This window comes from Prionailurus viverrinus, chromosome F2, assembly GCF_022837055.1.
Source record: "Prionailurus viverrinus isolate Anna chromosome F2, UM_Priviv_1.0, whole genome shotgun sequence".
Taxonomy (NCBI): Eukaryota; Metazoa; Chordata; class Mammalia; order Carnivora; family Felidae; genus Prionailurus; species Prionailurus viverrinus.
The window spans coordinates 29,956,140-29,979,812 of NC_062578.1; the positions used below are offsets into that span (position 1 = coordinate 29,956,140).

A 23,673-nucleotide genomic window follows, 5' to 3' on the forward strand; every position below is an offset into this window, starting at 1 on the left:
CTGGAAGAATGGCATAAAGGCCAGTGTTTCCACAGTGAAGTAGAGCAAAAGATAAAATCACGGGGTGACAGGGAACAGCTCATGTAGGAAGGACTTGTGGGCTGCTAACATGACTTTGCTTTCCACTACCAGAGGGAGCCCAGCGGAGGAGTGACGGGATCTGACTCATATTCTGTAGTATCACTCAGGCTCCCATTGGGAAAAATTACTACCGAGGCAAGAACAGAGGTAGTTAGAAGACGAGTTTGGGAAGGAAATGATGTGAATTAGAGCAGGTTAAGAGCAGCAGAGGTGGAGAATGGTTGCATTCTGGATGCATTTTGAAAATAGAACCAGTGGGACTTGATAGATTGATCATGGGGTGTGAGAGGAAAGGGGGAATAAAAGATCACTCCAACCTTTTTTTGCCCTGAGCAGTTGGAAGCATGGCTTATCATTGGTGAGGATGAAGAACGCGTAGATGAAGTCTGTGGGAGGAAGGAAAGAGCAGGAAATTTGTCTGAACATGTTAACTGTGAGATACCCATTAGACGACCAGGTGAAGTCATGCAAGAGGCTGTTTTATATATGAGTCTGGAGTTCAGGACAGAATTGTAAGCAGAAGATATAAATGTGGCAGCTGTCCTGTACAGATGGTGTTTGCAGCCTGAAGCAGATGAAATCACCAAGAGAATGAGTAAGATAGAGAGAAAAAGAGCTCAAGGCTTCAATCTTGGAACATTCAGCATTTAGAGTAAGAGAAAACTACAGGAACTAGTAAAAGAGAGGTTGTCAAGGAGTTTATACTAAAAAGAGACACATACACAAATAAACGTAAGTATGTTTGTACTTATTGCAGAGGGATTTAAAGGAGGAGGGAGGTCGAGTCTATCAAAATAGTGAAGGATCAAGACAGACTTGATAGGGAAGGATGCTGGGAGTGGGTGAGGATGTTCCAGATACAGAGATGACATTAGCAAATCCAGCTCATTGGGGTGGGGGTGGGGGTGGGGGTGGGGTACAAAAGTGACTCTGAAGCCAGACTGCCTGGATTTGAATCCTGGCACCACACTTACCAGCTGTGTGACATTGGCCAAATCACTTCAACCTTGTGGGCCTCAATTTCTTCATCTGCAAAGTGAGGGTAATAATAGTACATACATCATAGGGTTGTTATGAGGATTAAATAATTTAATATTTGTAAAGTTCTTAGATTATATACACAATATGTACTGTATAGAGGTGTTAGTTAAGGGGCGCCTGGATGGCTCAGTTGGTTGAGCATCCGACTCTTCATTTCAGCTCCAGCTCAGATCATGATCCCAGGGTTGTGGGATCAAGTTCCACAACAGGCTCCATGCTGCGCGTGGGGCCTGCTTAAGATTCTGCCTCTCTCCCTCTGGCCCCCCTCCACTGCTTGCTCTCTCTCTCTCAAATTAAAAAGAAAAAAAGGAAGTGTTAGTTAAATAAGTACATGGAGATTTGGAATTCTATGGGACAATTTGGGAATTACAATGATTAGCGTGCGAGGTGGGTGGGGAGAAGAAATGGTGAGTCATAAGGCTGGAGAGGCCAGCTAGGGCCAAGTCATGGAGGCTCTTCCAGGTATTTGGATTTTTTCTGTAAGCAACTGATCAGATTCATGTTTTTGAAACACTATTCTAGCAGCAGGGTGAAAGTTACTGAGTGATGCGGAGAGGTCAGGGTCAAAACATGAGGAAAGGGAACTGAGACGGCGTGAAAAGAAAGAGCAGGAGCAAGTGAACTGCAGAGCGGTAAGAAGGCAAAATTGATGGCGTTTGGTCACTAATTGGATGTGAAGAGTAAGGCGAAAGGGAAAGACTCCAATGACTCCCAGGTTTTCAACTGTGTTATTGGTTAGCTGAGAAGGAATATAAGAGGAAGAACACGTGTCTTTCAGGAAAGATAATCCTGTTTTGTGAGTGCTGGGATTGAGTGCTTCTGATATTCAGACTAAGATGACCAGACTCTCCGGGAAGCAGGAGCACGGGATACGATCTGATGTATGACTGTGACCTCAGGAGAAGAGTCTAAGCTGGACATGCAGATTCAGAAGTCAATGTTGTGTAAGTGGTTGTGGGAGGCATAAAATGAGAAGGGATGTCTAAGGAATAGTACAATGAGAAATCCAAAGCAGAGCCCTATGACGCATCAACACCTGGGGAAGAGACAGCTGAAAAGGAGGCAAAATTGGTATAGTGGTGGAAGAAACAAAGAGAGTAACTTCTTAAATTTTTTAATTTATTTTTGAGAGAGCACGCGTGTGCACAAGCAGAGGAGGGGCAGAGAGAGAGGGGGGGAGGCACAGAAGCAGAAGCAGGTCCAGGCTGTCAGCACAGAGCCCCACGCGGGGCTCAAACTCACGGACCGCGAGATCATAACCCGAGCTGAAGTCTGCACTTAACCGACTGAGCCACCCGGGTGCCTCCCAGAAAAGTGACTTCTTAAAAGCCAAGGAAAGGAAAATAGAGGCATAATGACTGAAGCCCAAATTGTTGCATACAGAAAGGTCAAGGAGGAGGACAAGAGAAATGTTATTAGGTTTGACAATTATGAGCTCATTGGCTCTGTGTCATAAAATGAGGTAGTAAAAGCTGGAGGCTAATTACAGTGGACGTGGTAGACACATTTGGTGCTCCTCCCATATCCTTTGGCATTTGCCATTCCCATACCTGCTGATGGCTTCCTATTACAAACACTGCCACTTTCTTCTATCTTTGTGGCCAGCAGGAGCCCAGCATTGTCTTGGAGCTGGCCAGAAGTGCTAGGGAGTTAGTGTCACTGGGAGCAACCCTCAATGATCCATGATGAGAGTTGATTGGTAAGTCCCCCAGGATTCCCCCCCTTCAAAGAGGGAAAACTCTCAGACATGTCCTAATAGTTTCTCAAATGCCCTCAATGAGATTAAAATCTCAGTTTCTCCCCACAGTAGTACCCTAGGCACTGACACATCCTGTATTGGTTCTTTTCTTTCTCTAACTCACTTCCCCACCCCCCTAGCTGGGATTGTTCCTCACATAAGCCACTCCCATCAAATTCTCATCAAAGCCAACTTCTGGAAGTGCCCAACCAAAGACATTAGGTAATAAAAGTTATAAGAGACAAAGATTAAGACAAATTAGAGTATTTATGTTTGATTGTGAATGAAAAAAAAAAGATATAGGGCAGTAGCTAACAAGTGGCATGAAGTAAGAGATTTTTTCTTTATATCATAGGAGAAAATCAAGCAAGTTTATATGCTGAGAAGAAAGAGCCCGTAGAAAGGGCTGGAGGTTATAGGACAGGTGGTAAGCTAAGGGATCAATGTCCCTGACATAGCTGGAAGGCAGGTGATTGCACAAGCAGACAGTGGAGGAAAAAGGGCACATTTTTACCGAGCGGGAGGAGAGGAGACATGGTGGGTGTAGTGACAGCTAGGAGGGCAGTGTGTATGTTCTGGTGGCCAAAAAGCAGAAAAAGAGCTCAGTTTCTCAGGGTGAAGAGGATTAGGGTCAAAGTATGAATCTGTTAAGCAAGAAAAGAGATAAATGTTGAGACTAATAGAATGCCTTCATTTAGGTCATGAATGGAAAAGAGAAAAATTTAGGAAGGTAGGTCCAGAAACAAGTAATACAGTGACATGGACATGAAAGGAGAAATGCTTTTAAAGGAGAAAACGATCAAATTGTCAAGGCTGTAGAGAAGCTGAGATGATAGGGAAAGCTTTTTGGATCTTACAGTTTCCTGATTTTTCAGTGATTTTGGAGAGAGGAGTCACTATTGGGATGCTAGACTAGAAGCTCTCCGGTCAAATGATAAAGGAGTAAGTGGCTGGGGAAAAGACAAAGAAGAGGAAACAGAAGAGCCCTTGATCAGATAATAATTCAACAAAATAGACTCCCATCAGTTTAATGGAGAAAGATGTTTCCAGATATACCCAGTGCCCATATTCGAAACCCATTAGTTATTTGGTTGTGTTATATGAAATTGCCAGGATTTGACCATTTTTAACTACAAATATGGTAATTTCATATGAATCGACACAGTACTCAAAAAAAGCCATGGGTTAGGTTTCTTACTGACTAGAAGTCAGATTCTCAGGTCCTTCTTGTCAACTATTAAGTCCATAGGGAATACCTGAGGCATCAAGTTGCCGGGAATACTTTGTGGTTCATGAGACACATGGTTGGAGGATAATGAAGGACAAATTATTAGTTTCATTGTTACTGTTTGCTAATAATGCATACTCAAAGCAAAGAATAATAATTTTGGGGGCGCCTGGGTGGCTCAGTCTGTTGAGCGTCCGACTTCGGCTCAGGTCATGATCTCACAGTTGACGAGTTCGAGCCCTGCTTTGGGCTCTGTGCTGACAGCTCAGAGCCTGGAGCCTGCTTCGGATTCTGTGTCTCCCTCTCTCTCCACCCTTCCCCCGCTCACGCTCCGCCTCTCTCTCTTTCAAAAATAAATAGACATTTAAAAAAGGAATAATAATTTCCATAACACAGTATTAGAAATAAGCAGCTTTCTCTGTGCTCGATTTTCACAAATATTGAGAAGATAAAAATCTTTCTCTAGATCCCTTAGCTTTTTAATCTAAGTATTTTTGAGAGTAAAATAGCTATAGTAGAATGAAACTATGAATGGCCATTTATCTGCTAGAGACACTATTAAATGAAAGCAACTTTAGTGGACTTGATTATTTGGACCTTCCTCCTTGCTTCAATCATTTTTTCTCAAATGTAATTGCTTCAAGGCCAATGATGAAGGGCATGTAAAATGCAATTAACAGATGAAAAATATCTCTTGTGATTTGATATTAAACAGAAGTGATGGAGTGTGACATTTAAAAAATGGTATCAGAGGTACACCCTCTGCATTCCACTTTAATTATATCAATTTCAGATTCTAGACCACTGCACTTTCACACATGCTTAATTAAATTATGTCAGCATCAATACTTTTAGGTCAAGAAAATTGGGGGGGGAGGAAGTTTCAGAGACAGGTAAGATTAGGACAGTAATTCTTTGCCTTTCTGGCTGCTGGACCAGAATAAGCTCTTAAAGTCTTTCTTACCTGTAAAGATATGTGGTTGTAATAAAAAGTGATTTGAATGGAATTCAAAGCCCCTAAGACAACTGACATTATTTTGAGCATACTTTTGGGCTCATAGAAGGGCGAGTGATCTGTATTAATTTCACAACGCTCCATAAGTAGTTTCAGACTGATGTACTTTCTTGAAGATGTAAAAAACACAACAGAGAGACAAACAAAATTTTTTAACAATTAAGAATTAAATTATTCATTTCTCTTCAAAGAAGAATTTAAAAGCTCCAATTTATATCCATTTTACATATCAGAAACTAAAACTTCAAGATCTTAATATTTAGGTGGCATACTGCTGGTTGTCCAGTTTATATAAAAGTTTCCCTATAACATAGCACGCACTAAATTCCCATTCTACATGTTCCTTTCAAGGGATTCTGTGAATATGCAGGAATTATATTATATATTTATATAAATATATATAAATGTTACATATTTCTTCCCTTGTCCCTACTTATGCGAATAGTGATGTTCTTTTTACCCTTGCCATTGCTCATGTCCTTCCCTCTTCTCCACTTTACGCTTTTCCTAGAGACATTCCACTATAAGAGTTCAAGTGAAAGTCATTGAAGCAGGTCTCAAGTCCTCCTGTAGGGGGCACTAGTTATACTGTAGTACCAAGTAAGTCTTAGGGGCATATTGGTTAGATTCTGAAGAAAGTATCTGGAGCCACAGAGAATACCAGCGTCAGACATTTTGAGATAGGCCAGTTATTTGCTGGGGCCAGGACTGTGTTTTGGTTCATTTTAACACGTAATAGAAACCTTGAGATAACCGTGTGTTATTTTAAAATACATGCACATGTAGTACAGTTCCCATTTAAATGGATATTATGATTCTCCTTTAAAGATGAGGACACAGAGAAAGTAAGTGACTTCCTTAAGATCATACAACTAGTATGCAACAGAGCTCAATTTCAACCTCTGTTCTCTCTGGCTCCAAATTCCACACTTTTCCCACCCCATGTAGTCTCTAAAAGGAGCCTGCAAATATTCCTTAGTTACATCTCACCTTTGTGGTTGTTACTGTGACCTTGTAACGTAGAAGATCAAAAGTTATTGTGTTCCTTAATTGCGGAACCCAATCACCTCTAGCTGTACTCAGATGACAGGTGAAAATTGACAGAGTAAAAACTTCCAAGTTAAGTATCCCCTAACTAATTAAAATAACAAGGAACTCTTTTGTAAGCTAGGATTAATAATATATGTAAGAGTTTTATTGAACCATTTACTGTTTTTTCCGAGACAGTGAAGATATTTTCAAGTTTTCACTAACACTTCCATTTTCCTTTTAAAATGAAACATTCCTAATTAAAGCCTAACACTAGATAGAGAAAAATGCACAAGTCCTGTGTGTCCAGGTTGGTAAAATATCACAGCACAAACCCACCCGTGTAATCATCTTCTATGTAGATAACTTTGCCAGCGCTCTAAAGCCCCCTCATGCCTTTCCCAAGGGCTCCTCCTTCTCTGCTTCCCAAAAGAAACCGTTGTCTTGGCTTTTATTTTTTTTTTAATTTTTTAACGTTTATTCATTTTTTGATAGAGACAGAGTGTGAGTAGGGGAGGGGCAGATAGAGAGGGAGACACAGAATCTGAAGCAGGCTCCAGGCTCTGAGCCTTCAGCACAGAGCCTGACACGGGGCTTGAACTCATGGACCACGAGATCATGACCTGAGCTGAAGTCGGACTGAGCCACCCAGGCACCTCCCCCCCTTTTTTTTTAACGATGGCTTTTAACACCATAGATTAGGGATACCTATTTTTGAATGTTTTTTTTTTTAAATACAATATTCAGGTTTTTAATCTGTGTGGATTCTTTCACTCAACATTATGTTTATGAAATTTCATCCAAAGAGTTGCAAGTAGCTGTAATTTCATTTTCATTACTGGATGCTGTTCCATTGTATGAATACACCACAATGAAAACCCCAATCTATTGTTCATGAGCATCTGAGTTATTTCCATTCGTGGGTTGTTACAGATATCACTACCATTAACAGTTTCACACATGTCTCTTGGTATAAACGTTCACCTTCAGTAGATAATTCCAAACAGATTTCCAAAGTGGTTGCAGCAATTTACAATCTCACCGGCTCTGAATAGGGTTCCCACTTTACACTTTAGTCTCAATTTTTAATGTTTATTAGCAAGGTTGGGAGCTCAGAAGCATCACCTCTGTCCAAATGCAGCATAGGGATTTTATATATTCCACCCCAGGTAACTAAGCTGTCTTCAGGGTCTCTTGTCATTGTGACCTACTCCCTAAATGTAACTGTTCACACCCTGGCTGGAAGTGTATGCTATGAACATAGATAATTTAATAACATATGGCAGCATACCAGCGTGATGATTTCATGTATGAATAACCACTTTAAAATCATGTTAATAAATCATTGCTGATTCACTGGCCTGAAAAGAGCAATGTCAAAGTAAGCCATTGAGAGGATGAGACATTAAGCCTGGACACTGTGCTAAAATGAACACTGAGGTCTTCCTAATGTATCTAATGCTTATCATAGTGTTTGGATGAAAGATATCAGACCTTTTGCAATACATCACTCTAGAAGGTAGCATTAATTAAACAGACAACAGGTGCCTGAAACTTCTGACCCATTTTTTTTAAGTAGGTCAAAGCCTTTTATTAAAGTTCCTTATAAATCCTAACACTCTTATTTCAGAAATTCTTATGAACTATTCCTACTTTTTACTCAGTTAAGAGAAAACCTGTGAGATATGATCATTTACCTTAAATAATCCTGGGTCCAGGAACAATTCCAGAAATAAATTTGCAAAATTAAATGTCTATTACTTTAACTTGTCTTTGAAAAGTTCAGTGAGACTTTGGAGATGGTGTGGAGTAGAAAAGAGAATGGCATTCTTAATTTATTTGTAAGTAATGTACATGTATCTATAATTTTTCGTCTTGCTGATGTTAAGGAGAAACTGAACAAGCAAGTTCAACCTGTAGCCTTCAAAGAGAACCTCCCCTCTTTGCCTCATACACCTTAAAGGGAGATGTAATCTGTCAATAATGAATGGAAGATTAAGAGAGGCTTAATCTCTATCGTATTTCCAGTACCCAAAGTTCTTTTCTCCCCCACAGTTTCTTTAACCACAAAGTCCATTATCAACCTCTTGATTTTCTTTCTTTTTTTTCTCTTTTTTATTACATGAATGGTCACTAATTTCCAAAACGGCATCAGTGTTCTTCATTACCTTTTCTTTGGCCCATGGAGTCATGTGTAGAATGGTGCTGATATCAAGTGTCTGGTGATAGTAAAAAAAAATAAACACACCCAGTAACCTAAAAGTGAGGTATTCACGTTCAAATCTACTCACGCTGTCTTCTTGCCATTTGCTCTCCACGGCATCCATTGACTTAGTTGATTTAGATAATACATTTGGTATAGACCCTGGCGATTTTTTCAAGAAACAGAAATCCTTGGTAGGCAGTGAAAAAGAAGGAAAGCAAGAGTGGGTTAAGGAAGGAAGAGGAAGTATGGGCAAGTGAGAGTCCCTCTTGTACATTTTCACAGGCCTAAGTCAGTACACGTGTGACCGGTAGGTTTAAAGAGGGGTCTTTTTATGCAGGCAGAAGGCAGTTTCCTCCTGTCCCTCAGACTGAAAACCCTCTGTCAGGGAAGGGTGGAGACTTCTCAGCTATCTTCCAGTCTGCCCCCCCCCCCACCCCTGCCCCAAGCTACTCTGGCTGCTCTAGAGTTGGGGAAGAGAGGAAAAAGAAAGGGTAGAAAAAGTCTTATTTGACTGGAATGGTTTGATCTGAACCTTGTATATGTAAATAATAATAAAAGTAGATATATCTGAAATTTTGCACTTAGTGAATATTTAAAACTGACTTGTGTGTGTGTGAGCTGTTATTGTGGATCTCATGTGTGAATGTCACCTCCCCCACCTTCCCATCACTGAAAATTGCTCACTTGCAGTTTCCTTAACTCTGGGAACCCTTCCATCTATTTACAACACCCCCTTCGGCAAGATCTTGCTGGGCAGAAGGGGGGCTGGGCAGGAAGAATGAAGGTTATATTATAAAATTTGTTCAGGAGTCTGAGTCTGAAAACAATCACTGGCATGAATTTTAATTTTCAACCATTATATTTCATCCTTACATTAGATAACAAATGATTAAAAGGTACAGTTGGGGGTTGTTGTTGTTTTTGGCAATGGCAGCTTTCTTTCTAGGTTGTTAAAGATGTGAAATTAATGGGGCGCCTGGGTGGCTCAGTCGGTTAAGCATCTGACTTCAGCTCAGGTCATGATCTTACAGTCTGTGAGTTCAAGCCCCGCGTCAGGCTCTGTGCTGACAGCTCAGAGCCTGGAGCTTGCTTCAGATTCTGTGTCTCCCTCTCTCTCTCTGCCCCTCCCCTGCTCATGCTCTATCTCTCTCTGTCTCAAAAATAAATAAAAACTTTAAAAAAATATTTAAAAAGATGTGAAATTAATAATATACATCCTTGAAACTTGATTTACTCTCTTCTCTCTTCTTTTTACAGTGAGAAAACAAAAATCCAAGTTTATACAGTTATTTTGCAGCAGATTAAATTCTAGAAAGAGGGTCTCCTACATCCTAGGCCACTGTTCTTTCAACATTGTGCCTTTAGGGTGGATACTGAAAAAAATGATTGGTTTATGAGTGATGCTAGTGTTTCTTTGCCTGGCCTATCTTAAAGTACTTTAAATACCTTCTAAAGTACTAAGTCCCTTAGTACTGTTCTAACTCGACTCTTAAACCATCTTTAAAAAAAAAAAATGCTTATTTTATTTATTTTGAGACAAGGGAGGGGCAAAGAGAGAGAGGAAGAGAGAGAATCCCTAGTAGGATCCATGCTCAGTGTGGAGCCCGAGTCAGGGCTCAATTCCACAAACCGTGAGATCAAGACCTGAGCCAAAATCAAGAGTCGGACGCTTAAGCGACTGAACCACCCAAGCGTCCCTTAGCTAATCTTTTTAAGATTGTCTTTTCCAGCTTAAGTGAAGGCAGAGGACAACTGATGCCAGAGAAATTGTGACATTTTTTAAAAGAAGTTTAACTAAGGAATCTAAAGGTCCCTTACAGTTTAAATAGTGAGCAAATTGTGTGCGTGTATTTATGACACATATTGTTATGACAATTTCTGGTTTTCCTGAGGAACAAAGGTGGAGGCCAAACAATTGCATAATTAATGATAGTGTTAAATTCTCCATGCTACTTAAAATCCATATACTAGCATTGCTATAATCATCAATTCGTAAACCAAATATGAATTGATAGAAAAATTTAAATTCTAGGCCATTCCTCTTGCCTTATTTTTCATTTTAGTATTTCTCCCTATAAAGTATTCTTTAAAATGCTTAAATAATTACTGAATACATTTGGCATTCTTGGTAAACATAGGATTTGTGGTTATGGTATTTCTTACTCTGGAAAGACTTTATTCAGGCACCAACTGCAGTTAGATTATGCAAGTATTCTAATTGCTTTGAGCGGAAATGATTCTTTTTCAGAACGTTTTGTAGTAGTCCTGTTGTTTAACTTAAAGTCATTATTTGGTCCTTCCTAGCCTCTAAGCTTATTCGAAATTGAAAACGTAGCTTTGCGCAGTGGCAGTTTCGGAGCCAATGAGGTTTATCCGAGGTGCGATTATTGCTAATCGAAATTGAAAATGTAATTGGAATTATTCTTCTTTTTCAATATTATTTTTGCTGTAATTCATATCTCTCTCTTCCTCTCTTTCTCTCTCTCTCTCTCTCTCTCTGTCTCTACACACACACACACACACACACACACGCACGCATATACACATGGATACACATAACATATTTTATAGAGTTTTATTTATAGTTCTCTCTCCCAGGTATTTTATATATAATACATTTGTGTATCTAAGCAATTTTTTTATACTGATGAAATATCATCATCCAATACTTACAGGCTTATAGAGCCACCACAGAAGAATAAGTGAGCAAGCATTTTGTTATTTTAGAGGGTCAAACTAAGACCAATATCTAGAAATTACTGGAAGCAGATCTCAGCACAACAGAGATTATGGCTTTCTCCCAATCAGAACTATTAAAACATAGAAATGGCTTCTTGGTGAGGAAGTGAGGCCTCTATTAACAGAAGGATTTAAGCAGAGCCTGATTTTATTTGTATTGAGAGAATCCTAATGGGCTTTAGTTGAAGTAGAAGACATCTATAATTCCTCCAAACTCTAGGATTTTAAGATTCTTCTTTAGTTCTGAACCCGTCACAAATCCATATTCAGAAATGCAACTATATAACTTTAAAGGATTTGCTAATAATATGTCTGCTCCAACAACGGCTAATTGGGTCCCGATCAGGTCTGACCAGGAATTACTGCCAAAATGTACAATTAAAAATTATACAATTTGGGTGCGGGCACCAGAGATCAAGTGTTACTTCTGAATCTGCGCTGGTGACTTGAACTAGCTAGTTTCCTTCGGAGCACCAAAGTCTTAAGGCTTTGGGTTGAGAAAGATTGGGGTGTGAATGAGCTAGAGTCTTGCCCTATGAAATGAATGGCTGCAGCCACTAGCTCAGTAAAGTTTAAAGCAAAAGGAAACCTGTTACATTTCTCACAAGATTTAGTGTCACTGTTCATATTTATTGGAAAGTGATAAATGAAAGGTTTATTGAATTCTGAAGTGATTTTTATTTTAATCATTTATATCCTCACCTGCTTTCAAGTGACATATTAGATTATATAGATATTAGATAATATGAGATATTATGATTTTCTGTTCCATAATGAAACCAAACTTTTGTTTCTGTAAATATACATTAGGAATGGTTATGTCAGCCAAAATGCAAATATGCAATGCAATGGAGTGACAGTCAATTAAAACAACATTTTTTTCCATATAGTAAATGATATAACTAACTTCCACATAGTAAGTTAACATTTAAAGGGACACTAGTAAGTGACATTCTTTCCTGTTTCTAGAATCTGGTACTATTCTAGAATAGAAGAAAAGAGTTTCAGGATATAGTTCAGTGTAAGGGGTTCTTTGCAAGACTGGTTTGGGTCCGCAGCTCCTAAGAGGATTCGTTATGATACCTCTATCAGTCGTTTGTTTGTTTTAGACTGACTAGAGTTTTTACTACTTTGTATGATGTACTGATAACATAGCTTTAGAAGTGATAATATTTTATACCATGTAACAAATACAATAAAACTTATCATAACAGAACCATACTCTTCCCCTATGAACCAAGTATAGTTTCTACTGAAAGCCAAGGGCATCAGAACAGGTGTAGTAAAATCATTACACTTTGTTGCTGAGTCTCTTCTCACAAAAGAGGATGTCAATGACATGAGCAAGGAGACACAGCAGGTTTTTCCGGTCCTTACCCATCTGGCTGGGGTGGTACAGAATCCCTGTTTTGACTTGTACACTGGCAGATTTTATTATGCAAGCTGTGTATCTCAGCATTCGCCACAACCTTCGGGACAGCCAAGTGTCACTTTATTCCCGAGTTCATGGTGAAGAACTCACTTTAAAACACAGGGAGAGCTGGGTAGTGATATGGGTTGCATCATGGTCTCTAACCCAATATTTCTTAGATAAGATCTTTCTAACCAGCTGATTAGATGGTGGCTTTGTGGCATTTGGCGCATTCATTTTCAACAGGATGTTTCTGTTTAGTACACCCACCTGGTTCCTGTCAAAGAGATGACCCATTCAGAGAAACAAACAAAAATCTAGAGTTTCCGGGATACCATTGAAAGCAATAAGAATATGTATCCCCTCACTCCCCAAAAGATTGTGTGGTATCTTCTCAGGAAATTCACTTAATATTATAAAGATAAAATGAATTCATCTGACATTTTCAAAGACATGTCATACTTGGGAATTTTCCGAATGTTCTGAACTAAAACAGAAGCTTTTTAATAAATGTTGGTTAAATGAAAAAAAAAGGGGGGGGGGAGTTCCTTAGCTGATGTAAGTTTAGGTTAACAAACTCCTTGAAGACAAGGACTAGAATCCAGTCCACATAATTATTAGGTGGTCTAAAATTGTAGGCTGACTTGAATCAAAGGAATCTGTCTTGGGTGGAAAGCTCTGCTGGCCCTTCATTTGTGAGCGAGCAGAGTAGTCCACACATGACATATTATTTGCACAATGTCGTGTGAGGAGGGAAAGGCTGACTATGGTCCCATAGCACTTTTTCCCATTAGATGATACTAGAGTGCCACAATAATGCTGTACTTGAAACTTAGGCTTTGGAGTTGCCCCATAGGTGAGAATGAAATCTCACAAGTCTTCCTCCAACATTATTCAATCTGAGATACTTGGAGTGAAAGAGAGCACTGTTTGTAATTACACCAGGACAACACAACATCTTGACTATACAAAAAACAGTGTGCTCAATTCTGCTAACCCACCAATGCAGAAGGGCCATTAGGAACCCCGGCTTTACCCTGAGGGATTAACTATGTCTTTTGAGGCTGCAAAATAGGTGACAAGATTTGTGATTTGTAGCACAAATATTCTTTATCCCACCTCCTCAATTAGACCCAAACCAAGATCATGGTTGCCCTCCATGGTAATACCTACTCGGCCTCCCCGTTCCTGTATGAAATCACAGCTTTTAGCCAACCCAGAAAACAAAATGCGGTTCACTGGAAACTCAGATCGGTTTCTTATTCTTTGTTAATGTGTGAGTCACTTAATTGAGATGCTTGTGCTGTAAAAGGAGGAATGTGGGGATACGAGAGGCAGGACAGCACAGGGAAATGTGTGAGAGTAAAACCAACCTTTCATTACACGCTGTTGAATTTATACCTTTAAGTGTGGTCAATGCAATGTGGACAAAAAGTGTCCGATGGTGTTTACAAGTGGACGAACAAGAGGTATCCATCCTGTCGCTTGACTCCTTTAAAGCAGGGCACAGAATCAGCTTGGTGCTGTTTTGCGGGCACAGTGTATGTCTCTGAGGGGTTACAGAGTAGCTCTTCCTACCACTAAGTAAAGACGACCAGAGTTAGGATTGAAAAGGTGTCTTCAGTCAGATTTAGGTAGGCTATTAAATTCTGATGATTTTTCTTAAAAGCTAATTCAGACGAAAGGAAGCTATGGGCCTGACCCATCAGGATAAATGGCCTAGAAGCAAGCAACCCTGTGGTTTTGTAGATTTGACTTTAAAAATCGAGTCTTATGGGGATATCTGGGTGGCTCAGTCTGTTAAGCGTCTGACTCTTGATTTTGACTCAGGTTGTGATCTCATGGTTTGTGACACTGAGCCCCCAGTCGGACTCTGTGCTGTCAGTGTGGAGCCTGTATGGGATTTTCTCTCTCTCTTTCTGCCCCTTCCCTGTGCACTCTCTCTGTTTCTCTCAAAATAAATAAACTTAAAAAATAAAAATCCAGACTTAAGGATAAATACTAATAAAGAAAAATGATCAAACTGTGTTAGAATCTGGGGAAAAATACTTAAAGTATACTACATGGAAAGTGAGACTGAAAAAATGGGGAAGTATAATTTGCAAGGAGAGAATTTGGCCTCTTCCCACGGAAAAATCTGATTTGGAGGTTTTTTGTTTTTGCAATTTTCAAAGGGTAAAGCTACCCTTTATGAACCTGTCTGTGTGCCTGGGGCTGGACCAGCCCCAGACTTTGTATATAATTTAGTGCATATTGGGAGTGGCAGTTTGGCTGGAGCTGGGCTTGAGGAGATTGAGGTAGCTAAGGGATTTGTTTTGAGGCTGTGCTGCCTGGTAGGCGCAGTGTTTTTCCTAAGATTTTGTGCTTGTTGGGGTGAGTTTACAAGCATCTTCCTGCTCTATTTCAAGGTGCCCCCTTACATGTCGTGTTTTAGAACCAGAACACTTTGAATACCACCCACATGAGGCATGAAAGGGCTACGTATTTCTGCAATCCGTTGCCATGAGCTAATGGCAAATGTCATATCCCAAACTATATGTCTGGACAGTAGAAAGATCTATGTCGGCAAGCAAAATGGATTGATCTTACGCTGAGCTGAGCCACCATATCCCCTGCCTTATTTAAAACCAACAGCATTTTATTATAACTTTAAAAAATTTTTATAACTTCTCCTGTAACTTTTGCAATGTCTCATTTTCTCTCTATTCTCACATCCAGTTAATTTAGCAAGCACATACTCCTGATTAATTATTTAAGCAACTAGAAAGTTTTCGTGGTTACCCATTTACAGGCAGGTTGGGTAGGAATCAAACTACTTTAAGTAAAAAGACAAAATTCGTAAAGTAATTCCATTTTTATAAATGCTTTCATGAGAAATAATTTCATTACCAAACATAAAAGAAAACAACTTTCCACTGATGGAATGGTGGCTTGCCGTGGCTGGATATAAGTTAATCTTCCGGGTGTTCCTTAAGCTGCACAGCTTGCTGACCTTATTCTCATCTGGGAAGTTTTGCTGCTACAGACAACTGACATGATGCAGATCCTTGCTCTATCCACTTACTAGGATTTTCTTTTGGAACTGATTCCAAATGGGGTTTTCTTAAGGAATATCTGGTTTTCGGCTGGGTATGCAAAGCATGGAAGGGCAGGACATGGAAGAATCAGGGTCAAACAACTGGTTATAAAATTTAAGAAAGAAATTAGATTGAAATAAACACGGTATCCATCCTCCCTACCCCATTCGAAGCCTTCTTTTCCAGTGAGCAGCCAGAAAAATAGCTACCTCAGGTTAATTAGAAAAAAGTCTCAGTGTTGAGTATGAGGAGTTTTGGAGTGAGTTTGTCCGATTTCCTGTCTTTTCTATATATTTTTATATTTTTATGGAGATATAATCAGAAATCCTCCTGTAGGGAAGTGAAAGTCACTCTGATGTATCGAAACCATATGCAAGTTCTTGCATACTTTACAGCTTTGCTATTCAAAGCATGGTCCCCAAACCAGTAACAGCTTCACCCGGGAGTTTGTTAGAAATGCATGATCTTGTATCCTGCTGTGCAAACTACTGAATCTGCATTTTAACAAGATCCCCGGGTAATTTGTTTGCACACTAAAATTTCAGAGGTATTGCTTTATAGTGTTCTCTTTGCCCATTCCCGGCCTCCTTTTTGCTTAATCTGCCCATGTACTTAGAAAAGAGTCAGTTGTTTGAACATGGATGGCTTTGCGTATTTGCTGCAATGATTGCTTTTGATGTGGTGCTCTTTCTCAACTAGGTGCAAACTTTTAGGCCACCAGTGCTTGGGGTCCTTAGGAAATGATTATGTGCTATAATCAACTTTGTGGGAGGCACATTTATCTACTCAAACTGTAATTAGGAAGTTGTGTTTAAATAAAATTACACAACACACACCAAACTTTTGTGTGAGATTGTGGAATGTGAAGCTGACCAACTAGTAACATTCATCAAAGAAAACCAAAGAGAAATATTCTGTTTCACCACTAGGTGGAAATAGAGTAATTGTGAGCATATTTTTCAGGGCCATGAACTACTACAGGAGATAAGCTGAAAGGAACCTAAGAAATCATTTGGTGTAATTCTTACCTCCTTAATTTCAGAGCTGAGAAAACTGAGTTTTGAGAGATATTAAGTGAAACTGCATCTGTCTTACAAATGGTAGGCCTCTACAGCTACAGATGGAAGACTTGCTGGTAATTCTTGATCCTTCAACCATTTTCATCTATATGAATAATGTGTTATTAGTCCTTCAGCATGACCAGCACAGTCACTTACATTTGTCAGGACAGGTTTAAGATAAAACTATTTTTCTTTGTCCCTAGATTATATATTTAGCAATATTTATATATTTAGTAATATAATTAATCTCAATCAAGCGGCAATGCTCCCTTTTTGCAATAAAGAGATATACTCAACTATCCCATAGAGTCGTGCCAAGATTTTCATCAGATTTGTTTTTACAACATTTTTGGTTTTTACATTGCATGTTGGGTTCAAGTTAAGTAGCCTAGAACAGAACTTCAGTTAGCAGGTTAAGGAAGTAGTTAATGCTTTTCAGAACTTGAAATCCATTACCATTATTTTTAAGAAAGGAAGGGAATCTGAATTTAGGGCTTGAGGGGCATTAGAAACAATCTACTCCAACCTCTTTCTGTATATACATTACAGGTGAGAAACATCAGAGAACAAGGGATTAAGTGTGTCGCCCACGGCCACAAAACAATGACCATGCCCTTCTTTGTTTCATGAGAGACTCTAGCAGGTATTTTGGCCTATATCTTTCTGTTGTTTGTTGGTGTGTATTAACCATAAAAGGATTATTTCCACTCATTACCTCAAAGAGTGTGTTTAAAAGTTAAGTTTTAGGTAATACTTCTGTGTTCAAAAACTATTTCTTTTTTTTTTTTTTTAAATGTTTATTTCTTTTCTGAGAGAGACAGAGCATGAGCAGGGGAGGGGCAGAGAGAGAGGGAGACACAGAATCCGAAGCAGGCTCCAGGCTCTGAACTGTCAGTGCAGAGCCCAACTGGGGCTCAAACTCACAAACTATGAGATCATGACCTGAGCCAAAGTCTGATGCTTAACCAACTGAGCCACCCAGGCACCCCTAAAAATGATTTCTTAAGTAGTTATGAATTAAATACCATTTTCCTTTTGATATTTCTGTAACATGGTTGATTATGATAATCTAAATATTAGTATTCCAGGACAGAGTCTTGGTCATTATCACCATGTTCTATACAAAAATGGATAAAACATGTTGAATCAGCACATCAAGCATGCAAGTCCAAACACACAGGAGCCGCCTCTCCAGGAGGCAGGGGCAGCAGATTGTCCTGAGTGTTTGGAAGCCACCATTTGGATCGCTGACTGAGCAAATGGCCTGTTCAGCTGCCCTCAGAACTTGAACATCTTCCAGCAGTATAGCCTTAGGTGTGGGACATGTGGGCTCTTAATGACACAACGATGTGGCCTGAGTCACTCAGTAGTAAAATGGTACACAAGAAAAACTGGGGTGACCCTACAATGAGGGCAGGGACTTGAAATAAAACAGATACAGTGCAGGGGAGTAAATGTTGTGAGGCATGTTGGGAAATGACCAATCTCAGATTTCAGTTTGTTGAGGACGTACATGAACCAGTATCTTGGTGTGGTTCTCTGTGAACTCTTAGCTCCATGAGCAGTCAGCTACAGGCAGCCAGGCACCGTCCTGTTCCACAAGGTCTGCAGTGAGAAGGACTGGACAGGGATCTGTGCACTCTCCAAACATTCCCTGCCTTACATCCTCTTTCAAACAACTGAAATAACACTTGCAAAAATTTAGTGGAGCTCAGAGTTAATGGCTGTAAAGTAGCCAGGAAGCAGGGTGCCTGGGTGGCTCACCCGGTTAAGCATCAGGTCATGATCTCCAGGTCTGTGTGAGTTCAAGCCCCACATTGGGCTCTGTTGTGCTGACAGCTCAGCACCTAGAGCCTGCTTCAGATTCTATGTCTCCCTGTCTCTATGCCTCTCCCCCTACTCCCTGCTCACTCTCGCTCTCTCTTAAAAATAAACCTTAAAAATTTTTTAAGTAAAAAAAAAGTATGGGGAAGCATAGCATCTAGCACAAGCAGACACACAGTAAATGGACCTTATCTCCATCAGGGCAGCTGGCCTCTGTGTGTGGCAACTTTCTTACCTCATCCTAACTCACTCTCACAGGACCTGGGATCACAAAGTCAAATACTGAGACAGGTAGACTTTGAAAAGTAGAACGTTCTACACAACACATACAAGGTGTTATTATAAATAAAGGCAAAGAGGAAACGCGCTGGAGTCTCAATTCTTGGGAGTCTGAGAACAGACTATGAAGGGCTCACTCAGCTAGGAATAGAAACGAGTGACATTCTTGAATGGTTACCTTTAATAGCAATGACAGTCACTTCAACTCAAACTTCTTAAGGAGTTGTAGTTTGTAAACTGAACCTCCTAGGACATCTTCCCCTGTCCTGTGCCTTCTGATAAAATCGTCTAACTCAAATCTAACTCACCCGCCCTGAGGCCCAAACTGGGCATGGGTGGAGGAGACGGGGGGCGGGTGGGGGGGCGGTGGCCCGAAGAGGGGGAGAACAGATTCTCTCAGGAAGGTATGGGATGTGGGTTAGTCCGCTAAGAGCAGAGACGAGGTGGGTAAAGAACTCTATCGCTCAGCCAAACCACCACCTATCAACCAATTTCTGCCGCCCAAGCCCTGCTCGGGCTAGTGGATTCTTTAGGGTATTTCGAAGGAAAAAGACGGCCTGCAGGGAAAACGGTGCGGCCCAACAGAGGTGGGACCGGGGCCCCCGGTGGCCCCTCTGGCTTCCCGGCCATGCGGAGGCGCTGGAACGTGCAGGCGCCGGCGTCCGGGGCGGCGTGGGGCGCGCCGGGCGAGTTCCCGCTTGCAGGAAGCGCCGGTGGGGGGGGGGGGCGGGAGCCCCCGCCATCCTACCTCCGTCCCCGGGCAGGTGGAACGGGTTCGCGTTTGGCTACCGGGGGAGAGAGGCCCTGGGGGCGTGCGGGGGGGGGGGTGGAGGGGGGCGGGGCGGGAGCGGGCGAGGCGCGTCTCTCATTGGCCTCTCGGTGCCGCCCGGCACGCGCCGCTTTTATAAAGCAGCCACGGTTGCCGGCAGGTCGCAAGCCACGCTCCTGACGCCCCGCTCCGCTCGCTCTGCACGCCCGCCCGCCAGCGCCCACCATGGCCACCCTTCAGCAGTTGGTAGGAAGATGGCGCTTAGTGGAGAGCAAAGGCTTTGACGAATACATGAAGGAAGTAGGTGAGGCTCCCGGCCGTGCGGCGCCTGTAACGTGGCGAGCGTGTGTCTGTTCCTAGGTCCCCTCCAGCGTGCTGAGCCCAGCGGCGGGGCGTGTTCGGCTGTACCCCCTGTACACCCATGCATCTCCCATCACCCCCACCCCCCCACCACCACGTGGGCAAGCAGCCCGGAGAGCAGCGCGCGCCTGCCGCCCGCCTGAGGATTCTCGACACGTTCTGTCTCCTGGGCCTCCCGGCTCTGCTTTCCCCTAGCCCACGCGGCAGCCACCCGCACTGCTTCTTGCCCTTGAGCGCGCTCCTCTTCCTCCCACCCCAGGCTTCACTTCTTTCGACCTCCTTCGGGCTGCCCCCGTAACTTTCCCTATTTTTCTCTTCCCGCTACTCCTCCTCCGTCCCCCCCGCCACCATCCTGCCTCTCCCAGTCGCCCCGTCGTGGCGGCACCCACTCCTTTCCCACCTTGCGCCGGCACTGCCTCCTCTTTTGTGGCTAGATGGAGCACGGGTTCCCCCACCCCTGCTCTCCTCCATGGGGGCGCGGGGCCGGGGCGCGGTTCCCCGCAGAAGCCCTTTGGAAGGTCCGATTGGGGCTGCCGCTTCAGCTTTCGTTCCGCCCTCGGCTGCCTCTCCCTAAACCTGCTGGGCGCTTGGGTTTGGCACGGGCATCCTCGTCCCCCACCGTCTTCCCCCCCCCCTACCGCGCGGCGCTGAGAGGCGTGGCGCTGGCGACACCGACCTCGTGCTGGCTGTGCTGGCGCTGGCCGCCCTGAGCGCCGCGGTGGGCGGGTGGCCTGTGCCAGGGAAACCGCGAGGCCTGCTGAGCCGGGGGGTGGGGGTGGGGGTACCCTCCGCTGCCCTGCCCTCTGCGTGTTGAGGGTGAGGGGGTTTTACTGGAAAACCGCAGTCAAGCTGCAGAGCCCTCCTGCGGCTGCTTGCCAGCTGCCTGCCAGATGGGTGTGGCCCTGCAGAAGCCCTGGACTGCTTACAGCCTTCCAGGAGTATGAGCCTCTGGAGGAAGATTCCAGTTTTCCCTCTCACTCTGAACTGTACTTGATTCTCTATTATTGTCCTTTTCTAGGCCACTGGCAACGAGTATGCTCCTTGACACAATGGGTGGATTAGCAAACAAAAATGGACCTTTGTGGCAGGCCACTAGGGAGCTACTATGGAGTGGGATCGAATCCTATAGCGTGGATCTTATCTGGAAAGGGGCTTCCTTTCTGGTGTAAAAACTACTACAAAGACCCTCTATTGAGACCTAGTCCCCCTGGCACTTCAGAAACACTCCTTCTTAGCCTTTATCCAAGACGATGACAGCTTAAGCTGGTTCTGTGGTGAATCTTGAGTGTATTTATGATACTGAGTAAAACTGGAATGCACTATTTTGGTGTGTGTGCTGTAAGTCTATCTAGATCAAGAGAACTCTGGAGAAAGCCATTTACTTCATTCATATCCAGGAAATGTGTGTGTGTGTGTGTGTTCACTTGTGTGAGGACCACATAATGCCATTTCTCTGCCCATTGAAAGTGAATGTGTTGACCAGATGGCTTATTTCCAGGGTTCTAGAGTCATGAAGGTGGTCAAGGCTCAATTCCTTAGGGGGCAGTCAAGGTGTGGGAAGAGCAGAGCCCTTTGTCCAAAGCGAGAATAAATAATCACTCACTAACAACACAAGGCACCAGCCCCCAAAATGACAAAAGAGAACACACCAAGAAGACGTTGCAAGCCTAGTTGAATTTTTAATCATCAAGCCAGTGATTTTTGCTTAGGTTGTGGTCTCGTCTGTGAAACCACGGTTTGGCCTAGACCTAAGTTTCCTTGTAAATGTTCACGTTAAGGAGAAATACATAGATTATAAATTCAATATGATATCAATATAGTAATTGAGTTACACAGCTCTGAAATGTTTACTGTTTTTGAGGGTAAATTTTTCCGTTTATTAGCATCATGATTGTGGAGTTAACTCTTAAAAAACTCTTGTGTATTTGAATAGAGTTGATTTGGATTTTGTGTAGTTATTAGTCAAAGATTTATCCAGGGCCTTGGATGTGTCAGACTGTGTGCTAGAGTCCTATAATACAACATTTGGCAGAATTGAGTAGATAGTTTTAGCAATCCAGATTTCTTCCCTGACTTTCTGAAGGCCAGCATAGCATGGTGGCCAAGAGCTGAGATTTAGAGCCAAACTGTCTGTTCTTTTGGTTCCCAGCTCCATCACTTCCTAGCTGAATGAGCTTCGGTAAGTAACTTCAGTGCCTCACTCTTTCCTCTTGTAAAATGGAGACAGTGCTACCTCTCACACAGGTGTTGCAAGGCTTCCTATTAATCAATACATGTTAAGTGCTGGCACATGGTAAGCACTGGATTTGTGTTTACACTTGCTATTGAGAAGTGAATAAGTGAAAATATGTAGAACATAGTAACTGCAGTTGAATTACTCTATTTGTTATGTAAACCATAGCCTTGGTCTTCCTGTTATTTAACATGGGGTAACATTCTACAGGAGTGGGCATGGCTCTGCGAAAAGTGGGTGCAATGGCCAAACCAGATTGTATCATCTCTTCTGATGGCAAAAACCTCACCATAAAAACTGAGAGCACTCTGAAAACAACACAGTTCTCATGTAACCTGGGAGAGAAGTTTGAAGAAACTACAGCTGATGGCAGAAAAACTCAGGTCAGTCATAACTTAACAAAAATCCATTCTAGACTTAACAAAGTCCATTCTAGACTTCTAGAATGATAGATTGTATTAATAATAGTCTTACTGTTTATCAGCAAAACTTAACGAAAAAGTCAAACTAGTTTATGAACTGAGTTTGACAAATTAGTGAAAGTACCAGCTTCATAACTTAGTGTATTTTGGAAAAATAGTTTAAGAAACATGAGAGAATGAGTGTCTCTTACAGGGGTCTAGATTGAAAAGCATAAACTATATTATGAATAGAGTCGGTATGGGTTAATGAAGTGGACCCAGAAAGGAAAAGATGAAAAAATGTTGATTAAGGAAGTTACGAGTCATGGAAACTCTTCTTGTAACATACTTTGGAAGATTAAAAAGTGTTATTTTTGCAGACTGTCTGCACCTTTACAAATGGCGCGTTGGTTCAACATCAGGAATGGGATGGGAAGGAAAGCACAATAACAAGAAAATTGGAAGATGGTAAATTAGTAGTGGTAAGTGCCAATCTCCTTATTAGCACTCATAGTTCACTTAATTGTTCAATATCACTGATCATGAACATGAGAACTTTAGATTTTGCAAATCAGGGCTTTTGTTTGCCATACACACATCATAAGCAAAATAATGGGTTCTAGCTTTTCAAACCCAGGAATTTTAGAATGTATTTTCTGGGGTGCCTGGATGGCTCAGTCAGTCAGATTTCCAACTCTCGATTTTGGCTCAGGTCATGATCTGATGGTTTGTGAGATGGAGCCCCACTTGGGCTCCTGCCCCATGTGCATGCGCGCATTTTCTCTCTCTCTCTCTCAAAAAAAAAACAAACCATTTTCTCCATCTATGAAGTAGATTACAGTTTCATAAGATGCTGACCCTAGTATTGAACTACTGCCATTGTTCTGGGATGCATGACTAACCTAATTCTTTAATATCGTTCTTCTAGGAGTGCGTCATGAACAATGTCACCTGTACTCGGGTCTATGAAAAAGTAGAGTAAAAATTCCATCATCATTTGGACAGGAATTAGCTGTGAGGATGAACAAGCTCAGTTCAATGAGCAAATCTCCATATGCTTTTTTTTTTTTTCATCACTGTGTTCAATTATCTTTATCACAAACATTTTACATGCAGCTATTTCAAAGTGTTGATTTAATTAGGATCATCCCTTTGGTTAGTAAATAAATGTGTTTGTGCTA

At 41.8% G+C, this 23,673-nt stretch overlaps 1 protein-coding gene, 1 long non-coding RNA gene and 1 pseudogene across 2 annotated transcripts; 2 read left to right on the forward strand and 1 right to left on the reverse strand.

The window, feature by feature from the left end:
* Nucleotides 1-1,330: 1,330 nt before the first annotated feature.
* LOC125156591 (uncharacterized) lies at nt 1,331-23,371 on the reverse strand. The gene is made up of 3 exons (XR_007148692.1): nt 23,240-23,371; nt 9,573-9,582; nt 1,331-1,364 (listed from the first exon to the last, which is right to left on the reverse strand). It is a non-coding gene; the product is annotated as an uncharacterized LOC125156591 (long non-coding RNA).
* Nucleotides 10,672-10,798, forward strand: LOC125156803 (uncharacterized; annotated as a pseudogene).
* On the forward strand, nt 19,644-23,673 carry FABP5 (fatty acid binding protein 5). The gene is made up of 4 exons (XM_047842743.1): nt 19,644-19,802; nt 22,302-22,474; nt 22,873-22,974; nt 23,421-23,673. Exons 1-4 carry the CDS (start codon nt 19,724-19,726, stop codon nt 23,472-23,474), a joined length of 408 nt encoding a protein of 135 aa, XP_047698699.1. The 5' UTR covers nt 19,644-19,723; the 3' UTR covers nt 23,475-23,673.

Coding starts and splice junctions, on each gene's coding strand:
- FABP5 (XM_047842743.1), top strand. CDS start 19,724: ATGGCCACCCTTCAGCAGTTGGTAGGAAGATGGCGCTTAGTGGAGAGC. Junction 22,475..22,872: donor CTGATGGCAGAAAAACTCAG/GTCAGTCATAAC, acceptor TTATTTTTGCAG/ACTGTCTGCACCTTTACAAA. Junction 22,975..23,420: donor AAGATGGTAAATTAGTAGTG/GTAAGTGCCAAT, acceptor TCGTTCTTCTAG/GAGTGCGTCATGAACAATGT.